This window comes from Perognathus longimembris, chromosome 8, assembly GCF_023159225.1.
Source record: "Perognathus longimembris pacificus isolate PPM17 chromosome 8, ASM2315922v1, whole genome shotgun sequence".
Taxonomy (NCBI): Eukaryota; Metazoa; Chordata; class Mammalia; order Rodentia; family Heteromyidae; genus Perognathus; species Perognathus longimembris.
In genome coordinates this window covers 26,978,400-26,988,895 of record NC_063168.1, presented here as the reverse complement: position 1 = coordinate 26,988,895, position 10,496 = coordinate 26,978,400, and the positions used below count along the sequence as shown (strand labels likewise).

General features: G+C 40.9%; 1 protein-coding gene across 2 annotated transcripts in view; it reads left to right on the top strand.

Moving 5' to 3' along the window:
• The first annotated feature begins 982 nt into the window (after nucleotides 1-982).
• The window catches only part of Exoc6b (exocyst complex component 6B), a 530,388-nt gene continuing 520,874 nt past the window's right edge, over nucleotides 983-10,496 (top strand). For both annotated transcript variants that reach the window (XR_007211870.1, XM_048352734.1), the window contains exon 1: nucleotides 983-1,213. Coding sequence is in view for 1 of the 2 variants with exons in the window: in XM_048352734.1 (XP_048208691.1) it covers nucleotides 1,101-1,213 (113 nt within the window). In the remaining variant the exon portion in view is untranslated. The remainder of the gene's footprint in view (nucleotides 1,214-10,496) is intronic.

Genomic DNA, 10,496 nt, shown 5'->3' with positions numbered 1-10,496 from the left:
AGTCTCATTTATTATTTCTGCTTCTTTATACGTTAGTGCAAATTAAATTCTTTTTTTTTAAATCAATTCAGTTTTTATTTTTTTTTTTTTATTTATTTTTTATTTATTTATTTTTTTTGGCCAGTCCTGGGCCTTGGACTCAGGGCCTGAGCACACCCTGGCTTCTTTTTGCTCAAGGCTAGCACTCTGCCACTTGAGCCACAGTGCCGCTTCTGGCCATTTTCTGTATATGTGGTGCTGGGGAATCGAACCTAGGGCCTCGTGTATCCGAGGCCGGCACTCTTGCCACTAGGCTATATCCCCAGCCCCAAATTAAATTCTTGTTGGCTGTCTGGGTGTAACTCATAGTAACACCTTTTAACCTTCCAAGCAAGTCCTATATCAACAAAACATTCACAGCCAGCTCTGATCTCTGGACTCGATCCTGGAATCTATATTTCAGCCACGTTCTTTTGCCTTATATCTTATACTTCGGAATTCTTGGGCTTTTCCCGCCTGCTTCAATACACTGTAAGATCCCTGTCATCTAGTAAATCCTTAAAAAAAATTGCGTCCACGGAGTCTTCTGCAGTCAATAAAGGCGGTAAGCAAGGATTTGCAGGGCTAGTGCCACCGACTGACTTGATCATTCCTGTATACAATGGTGTCATTAAACGCTCCGGATTGCACTTTCAATAGGTATTTATACTGGAGGGAGGGAAGGGGGGAGGATTGGGGAGGAGGGAAGGTGGGAGAAAAATGAAGGAGGTAACAAGTTTGACCAGAAATGTACTCACTATATTACGTAACTGTAACCACTCTGTACATCACTTTGACAATAAAATTAAATTAAAAAACAACAACAGATATTTATGGAGTCAATGAATAAATGAACGGAACCCAGCTAGCAGCGCGCATGGAACTACAAATCCCAGCAAATATTGCGAGGAACGTCGCTAGCGTGATGACGCAAGGGGGCGTGTCGAGCCCGAGGGAGGGGTCATCCTGCGGGTTGCTGGAGGCTGGGGCGGCTGTGGAGCCTTGGGTGAGAGAGGGAGTGTGAGGGTGCGAAAGGTGATCCTGACTGAGGGAGGGGACGCACTGCCGGGCGCCCCCATCCTATGGAGCGGGGTAAGATGGCGGAGGCGGAGAGTCTGGAGACGGCGGCAGAGCACGAACGGATCCTGCGAGAGATCGAGAGCACCGACACGGCCTGTATCGGGCCCACGCTCAGGTACCCCGGGTCCCCTGGACGGGCGGGCACGGCGGGACCGGGGCGGGCTTCTTCGGACCTTGGTGTCAGTCGGCCCCCACCGGGCCGGCGCCGGCCACTCCCTGAGGAGAGAACCGCCGGCGGTCCTGCATCCTGTCCAGGGCGGGTCTCTGCGCTGCCCGACGTGGGGTCCTCTCCTCACAGGCTGCGCGTCACCCCCTGGTTACTTAGGAGACTCTCTGCTTCCTTCGGCGGGGCTCTCTTGTTCTCCCTCCGAGGCCAGCCCAGAGCTGGGGAATCGGGGAGCTAGAGAGAGAGAGCCAGAAAAAGAGAGAGCGAGCGAGAGAGAGAACGAGAGAGAGAGCGAGAGCGAGAGAGAGAGAGGAAGAAGAAGAAAGAGAGAGAGAGAGAGAGAGAGAGAGAGAGAGAGAGAGAGAGAGAGAGAGAGAGATCGCCCGACAGATGGTGGCAGATCTTGCCCCTGGGGACATCCGCCTTCCCTATCCGATTCAAACACCATTCTGCATTAGCCCTAAGTCCTGCTGTTCTGACGGAACAGAATTTCACTCCCCCGTCTATTGCTCGAAATTGAACTCTGGTTTCCAAATCTTAACTACTTCTCGAGAACGAGTCCTTGAAAATCTTAGGGCCTGCAAGGAAGTTTTCTTCCGCCAGTGCCTCGTTCCTCTGAGCTGGTGCTCCCAAAAACCCTGTCAGAAGATCGACCCTTACCCAAGGTTCAGCCCCATTGTATTGTCATCGCTGAGTACAGCTTCCCCTCCTCACACCCCCTAGTTACTATAGCTTTGCATGTACACCTCCTATTTTATTTGGAGATGTACAAATAAACTACTACCTTCCTCAACTTGAGTAAATAGCACTTGTTACATATGTGTATATGTATAGCGTGTTATATATACACACACAGACATTGTGTTAAGTGATTTACAAATATAACAAATCTATTAGGTTGGAACTATTATTACAGTACTCTTATTTTACAGATGAGTTATAGAGAGGTTAAATAGACTTGTCCATGGCCAGAGAGAGTAAAGTGGGCTCCAAGATTCATACTCAGGCAAGCTGGATCCAACCATCCCTGGCCCCTCCCCCCCCCAGGTTGCTGGAGATGCAACCTGATGTCTTGCAGTAAATTAGCCAGCACCCTTCCACTGAGCTGTATCTCCATCTTACACACTGACAGCTGTTATTCTGCCTTAGTTGAGGGTTATATCTATTGTACTTTCTGTAGATACTTACTCACCAGTCCTAATTTAAGCCACTTTTTCCTTTCTCTTCAGTTTCTTGGTGCCTTGGAACTATTCCACCCTCGTCTTTTCTCCAGTTCATTCTGATTTCCATGTAGAAGATTATCTTACATTTTTTTACATAGAAAATTATCTTATTTTCCTTGTATGTTTTCCCGGTTTCCCAAAGGGTAACTACTGACTGAGGACTTTTTCATGGGGAGAGTTAGCTCAGGAAAGAGTGCCTGCAGGAAGAGCAGGCTAGAGACTACTCCACATCTTATGCACAGCTCCCTTTTCTTGGGGCACATGGTTAGTAGTTTTCTTAGTGCCATGCCTGGGAATAACTATCCTTAGTAGTTTGACATTTCCTTTGCCTTCCATCTACTGGATACTAAGCAAGGGCTGTAACACTGAGCTATATCCCTACCCCTATTTAAAGTGACTTTTAGCTCCATTTTTTTGGACTAGTCCTTCCATACACTTGCTTCTTTCTTTCATTGTGTTATGACCAGGACCATCATATTCCTCACATTTCCCTTTCCTGGGGTTTGAACTCAGGGTCTAGGCACTGCTCCTTGGCTTTTTCACTCTACCACTTGAGCCACACCTCCACTTCCTCAAGTTCTTAAAGGCCAGTGATTCTCATTTCATAGACTAGTTTTATAATGAGGGCTTCTTACTAATATTTTCCCAAGTACATTAGTAGTGGCTCCTAATTCTTGGTTTTCATTAAATCAAATGTTAGTAGAGTAACTGAGGATGCTGTGTTCTGTTAATAATTTGACTGCTGAGCTTTGTTGGCAGTCTACCTAAGCTCCCACTGGAGCAGTTGGTATTACCAGTTTTTAGGAAACTTTCTCATATTCATTTTGATGAATGACTTTAATTTAGTGTTATCTATTTACTTTATTGTAATTTGTTTTTAACTTTAAACAAAATAGTAATGTGTATTTGTACCAACTGAATTTTGACCTTTAGTTTTGTGGCATCTGGCTGTTGTGTGTGTGTATGTGTGTGTGTGTTACTAAGGTTTGAATTTAGGGCCTTGTATTTGCTACAGCTCTACCACTTAAACCACATAGCCAGCGCATAGTTTTTCTAGTGTTTTGACTAAAATTGTCTAGTAGTTCCCTCAATTCTATTTTATTTTATTTTATTTTTATTTTTTTGGCCAGTCCTGGGCCTTGAACTCAGGGCCTGAGCACTGTCCCTGGCTTCTTTTTGCTCAAGGCTAGCACTCTGCCACTTGAGCTGCAGCGCCACTTCTGGCCATTTTCTGTATATGTGGTGCTGGGGAATCGAACCGAGGGCTTCATGTATACAGGACAAGTGCTCTTGCCGCTAGGCCATATCCCCAGCCCTCCCTCAATTCATTATCATTATTTTTTTTTGGCCAGTCCTGGGCCTTGGACTCAGGGCCTAAGCACTGTCCCGGGCTTCCTTTTTGCTCAAGGCTAGCACTCTGCCACTTGAGCCACAGCGCCCCTTCTGGCCGTTTTCTGTATATGTGGTGCTGGGGAATCGAACCCAGGGCCTCATATATACGAGGCAGGCTCTCTCGCCACTAGGCCATATCCCCAGCCCCTCATTATCATTATTATACTGAGTTATTTTCCACTGGAACATAGGATTTTGTGGAGGTGAATGACGTAAGGTAGTGCTTTTTTTTTTTTCCTGTCCTAGTGTTTAGATTCAAAAGACCTGTTTGCTCTCCACTTCTGCTACACCACCAAGCTTGGTTTTTTGTTTTTCTTTTGTTGGTTGTGAGGTTGGGAGCAGTCTCTGAGCTCTTTTGCTCAATGCTAGTGCTCTAACACTGAGCCACAGTGCCACTTCTATGTTTTTTGAGTAGTTAATTGGAGATATGAGTCTCACAGGGACTTTTCTGTCCAGGTTGGGTTCGAACTGCCATCCTTAGATCTTAGTCTCCTGAGTAGCTAGGATTATAGGTGTGAGCCACTGGTGCCCGGCCAAACTTGCTTTTTTTTTTTTGCATGTTCTTGTTGGAGACAAAGTCTCAGGGACATTTTGGCCCTTGCTGGGTTTGAACTTCAATCCTCCATATCTCAGCCTTCTCAGTAGCTATGATTACAGGCATGTGCCCAGTTTAAGGGATCTTTTGTCCTAAGGATCTTCTGTCTTTCTCTGTTGGAAGAATCGCTGCCAGCACTAATTGGTTTTCTTCACTCCTTGTTATCTTTATTAGCGGATTTTGATTTATGATTTCTTATTTTCTTTGGTAGATAACTGATTCTTAGCTCAGACTCAGAAAGTTCAATCACATAAATATCTATGATACAAGTAGTACTCATTGTCTTTGTCTTTAGCTTGTCCCTGCCTGTAGTATGGGGAATGATCTCACCTTTTTCCTTATCCCTTCCAGAGGCTACAGCATGCAAAGACTTGATGTTGAGAGCCCAGGCTTACCCTGCATGAGCCTCCATTGTCATTATCTCCTGCTTTTCCATGACCATACTTAACTGTCTTTCTTCCATAATCTCCCACAACTCTGCCTTTCAATCTCTATCTTTCTACAGAGTACATCTTTCCTATTTGTGTTATCTTTCCAGATAGTATTTTTATAGTGTCAGATTTTTTTTTTTGCCAGTCCTGGGACTTGGGCTCAGGGCCTGAGTGCTGTCCTTGGCTTCTTTTTGCTCAAGACTAGCACTTTGCCACTTGAGCTACAGTGCCACTTTTGGCTGTTTTCTATGTATGTAGTGCTGAGGAATTGAACCCAGGGCTCTTTATTTTTATTTTTATTTTTTTTTGCCTGTCCTGAGGCTTGAACTCAGGGCCTGAGCACTGTCCTTGGCTTCTTCTTGCTCAAGGCTAGCACTCTACCACTTGAGCCACAGCACTACTTCTGGCTTTTTCTATATATGTGGTGCTGAGGAATCGAACTCAGGGCTTCATGTATGCAAGGCAAGCACTCTACCACTAAGCCACATTCCCAGCCCCAGTGTCAAATTCTTTTATGGCACCAGATTCTATCTTGAGATAAATTAAATTTTATTGACAAGGTAATGTGCAGAAGGGGTACAGTTACATAATAAGGTAGTGAGTACATTTCTTGTCATATTTGTTACACCCTTCCTCATTTTTCTTTCCCTTCCCTAGTTCAGGAAAGCATATATACAATATCCAGTGTACCAAAATCATATACAGTAACCACGTGGGGTATGCCAAAGGAAATTCACCTAGTACATTAAATGTAACAACAATAATAGAATCCTCCTGTGTCCTCTGAGATAGTTTTTAAAAGAGAAATTAAATAACAGAATAAAAGTAAGTTAAGGGTAGATATAAGATTAAATATCCCTCAAACTCCACCTCTTCATAAAAAAAATCTATTTGGCTGTTATCTAATCCAACTCTTTCCAATGCCAGCTATCATTTGTGTGTCATTGCTTGTTTTCTTTTCTTGCTATAACACCAAATTATTCTTCCAGTCTTATCTTTTTATTTTGTTTGAGGAGTCATGGTTGCTTGACTTTAGAAAATATTGTTATTATAAAGGTGGTATACAGAGGGATTACAATTACATGAGTCAGGTGATGAGTACATTTCCTTTCATACAGTGCCTTCTGTTCCCTTATTGTCTCCCAGCTTGACTTTTTTATTCAGTAACTATTCTTTTTTCCTTTGGTACTAGGACTTTAAACTCAGACCTCCAACTCACTCACTTTACTCACTACTGTACTACTTGTGCCATGCCTACTTGGTGCTCTACTACTTGTACCATGGCTCTAGCCTGGCTTAATTTTTAGAGTCTCTTGTACTATTTTTACCCAGGCTGGCCTCAACCATGATTCTCTGGGTAGCTAGGATTATAGGCATAAGCCATCATGCTTTAATCACTAACATTGTAGTATTGAAAGGTACATACTACAAATGGTTGTAGATTCCCATATATCATAAGAGAATGCCTTTTTTTCCATTGTAATTCTGAAAGACTTATTTCCATACTTATAGAGGCTGTTGCTTAGCAAATTCTTTTGAGAAAGCTGCCATCTTTTCCTTTTGTCTTCATTAAAAAATATTTTGTTAGCTGCAGGTCCATCTTTTTGTCTTTTCTTTCCTTTATCTTTCTCTTTGATTTCCTTTTCCCTTTCCTTCTGGGTTTGAACCCAAGGCCTTGCCCATGGCATGCAAGTGATCTATTTCCTGAGCCTCTTGTTTGTCTCCCAGCTTAGCAAGTTCTACTTTTGTAGAGAAGTTCATGAGATGTTAGTATTTGTCCTGTTTGTAAGGTAGTATTGATTTCTCCCTTGTAGTAAAAATAAATTTTGATTGCAAATCACTCATGAACAAAAACTCCATATTTTCAATTTCCCTTCCCTTGATTCCTCCTTCTCTCCTTCCCCTCCCTCTCGTTCCTCCCTCCTTTACTCCCTCCTTCCTCCCTTCTTCCCTCCCTCCCTCCCTTCCTTTCTAGCACTATATACTACTTGAACCACACCTCCACTTCAGACTTTCAACTTGTTACTTGTAGATAGGAGAGTCTTATGTTTGTCTGCCTGGGCTTCAAATCAGGATTGTCACATCTCAGCCTCCTGTGTATCTGGGATTATCAGCATGAGCTACCTGTTCCCGGCTGTTTTTTTTTTTTTTTTCCTTTGAGACAAATTTTGATTTCCTATGTGGCATCAGGCTGGCCTGGAACTTCTGAGTGCTGGAATTAAAGGCTTATTCCACCACATTTTACTCATGTTTTAATTTTTCCATTTCCATCTCTATTTTTATTTTGCAATATTAACTCAGTAGAAGTTATTTCCTCACTTTTCTTTCCGGATAATAGCGATTAAAATTCAGTCTAATTACTAATTAAGATTTTATTTAAAAAAATTTCAAAGTGAAGTTCATTGACATTTAAACAATAGCTTTATTTAGGTATAATTCATATATTTTGGAATCTACCTTTTTAACATGTATAATTAAATGGCCTTTAGTATATCCAAAGAGTTGTGCAACAATTACCACAATATAATTTTAGGATATTTTCATCATTCGTAAAAGAAACCCAAACCTTTTAAAAATCAGTATTCTATTTTCTGTTCCTTTCTTTGTTGATTTGCCTATTCTAGACCTGCAGACATTTGGTATAAGTGAAATAATGCAACATTATTTTTTTTTGCCAGTCGTGGGGCTTGCACTCAGGGCCTGAGCACTGTCCCTGGCTTCCTTTTGCTTAAGGCTAGCACTCTACCACTTAAGCCACAGCGCCACTTCTGGCTTTTTCTATGTATGTGGTGCTGAGGAATCAAACCCAGGGCTTCATGTATATAAGGCAAGCAATCTACCACTAGGCCATAATCCCAGCCCCAATACAATATACTTTTGTAAGTTAGTATAATGTTTTCAAGGTCCATTCTTTTAGTAACATATAACAGTACTTAAAAAATTATTCTTGTTATGATCTTCTTTGCTGAATAATATTCCATTATGTAGCTATATATGTGGCATAATTTCTTTCCCTTTCAGCTGATGCATATGTGTGGTGTTTCTGTTTTAGGGCTGTTAAGAACAATACTGAAACAAAAAAAATATTAAAATTAAAAGAACAAACTGAAATGCTAAAAAATTAAATACCAGTAAAAATGTTAAAAACAAACCTTTTTGGGCCTTTTTTTGGTGTGGAATACAGTTTCATTTTTCTTAGGTACGTACCCAGTAGTGCAATTTTTAGACTCATGTTTAATATTTGGAGGAGTTGCCAGACTTTTTCTTAGAGCCTCTATCACTTTACCTTCTCATAGCAACATATGAGAGTTTCAGTTTCTCCATATCTTTGGCTACAATTCTTAGGATCTTTGTTATCTTAGCCATCCTAAAGAGTATGAAGTTGAATCCTAGAGAGTGTGAACTTAATTTGTGTGATGCTGGGAATCTAACCCAGGGTATCATGCTAGGCAAGCATTCTATTGCCAAGCTACATTTCTAGCCTTCATCTCATATTAATTTTTTTTTTTAAATTTTGAAACGGACTGTTCTCAAACTCAAGATCCTGCTTAGCTACCCCTGTGCTGAGATTACAGGTGTATGCCACCACACAAGGCCCTCATCTCATCTTTTTAGTTGCCCAGTCTTATATTTCCTACTGATAAAGCTGTACTACTTGAGCCACACTTCCAGCTGGAAGGACTGATTCTTTTTTTGTTGTTGTTGTTAAATTTTTATTGAGGGACTGATTCTTGTCTGTCTTATCTTAAGGAATCATTTTGAGTCATGCTGCCCAGTCTTAAGATTTACATAAGCTATATTAATGGTAGAATCTTATTTGTCTAATCTTTGTTGAAATACTATGTCAACATTGCAAGAAATTTGGAAACTAGACTAAACAAAATACTTTCGATCCTTATACAAAGTACTATTGTTTTGGTACATTTCCTCGTAGACTTTTACCTTATGTAGTTTGTTATTACAAAGCTTTATTCTCTGTAGGAGCAGTTCCCTTATCCTATGTTTTTACTTACATTGTTAAAAAGGAATAAAGTTAGAGGATTTCCCCCTATAACCTGTTATATTTAATGTAGTTTGGTAATTAAATACAAGGACCTGACTCTGCTATTTTTCTACATCTGTGCCTTTGACTGCATCAGTCCACTTTTCAGGCTCTTTGCCCCTGCTGTACCCTATGAACTCCCTTTTGTAAGATCAGTTAGCCACAGCTCTTGGTGCATGATACTCTCTCGTTAATTGGTTTATGGCCCTCTTTAATCAATTGTTTTTTATAAGTAAGTAGTCATTCAAGTAAGTGGCAAATTTTTCCTCTTGTATAAAATGGAATACTGCCTAAACTGTGGGAAGAGTAGTAAAAGAAAAAAAGAGAGATAAAACATTCATTTAGGAACTAGTTATTCACAGAATGAGAGACATGTATCTTTTACTTTTGAATTTGCCATTTGAACTATGCAATTTTGTTTTTGATGTTGTTGTTTTGTTTTTTTTTGCCAGTCCTGGGGCTTGGACTCAGGGCCTGAGCACTGTCCCTGGCTTCTTTTTGCTCAAGGCTAGCACTCTACCACTTGAGCCACAGCGCCACTTCTGGCCGTTTTCTATGTATGTGGTGCTGGGGAATTGAACCCAGGGCTTCATGTATACGAGACAAGTGCTCTTGCCACTAGGCCATATCCCCAGCCCCAATTTTGTTTTTTGAATTTTGGAGTTAGTTTAGTGGTTCTTATTCTATTTTTTTTTCTGTTTGCCCATATCTAAAGGCTGTAATACTCATCATTAGCCCTAGGAATACATGGTGGGTAAATAATAATGGTGGAGGAGATAGGAAACAAATTTATGATGTCTTTCTAGTCATGCTATTATATCCTTGGCAGTCACTGAGAGGAAAGCCATTATCTCTGCCTGCTGAGTTTTAAATAAAAGGTCAGGTTAGTTAGCTTATGACAGTGCTTATTTGTGTGTATTTCCTTACGTATAAGTCTTGCTTTTTTAGTTAATATGTTATATACAGTTTTGCACAGCTTTCCATATTATATAGCTGTATCACTTTAGTGGCTTTATGAACAAATTTATTTATTAAGGTATTCAGATACATATTGTGTGTCCAATACTTCTCAAGCCCTGGGATCCTATAGGGAAATACATAGATAAGTAAGTCATCCTTATGGGGTTTACATTCTAATGAGGCACTCTCAGATTAAATAAATAGATACCTGAGGTATTGTTTATCATTACAGATTATAATGACAGGGATGTTGCTTTCAATTAGGCAGTTGCCATTCTGGCAAAAGTTGGAAAAAAGATAATTGACAAACCCCAAGGCTCTTTTTTTTTTTTTTTTTTTTTTTTGCCAGTCCTGGGCCTTGGACTCAGGGCCTGAGCACTGTCCCTGGCTTCTTTTTGCTCAAGGCCAGCACTCTGCCATCTGAATCACAGCGCCACTTCTAGCCTTTTCTATATATATGGTGCTGGGGAATTGATCCCAGTGCTTCCTGTATATGAGGTGAGCACTTTTACCACTAGGCCATATTCCCAGCCCCTCTTTTTTTTTTTTTTTTTAATACCTTTTGTAAAGATCATAGCAAGTAGCTAGG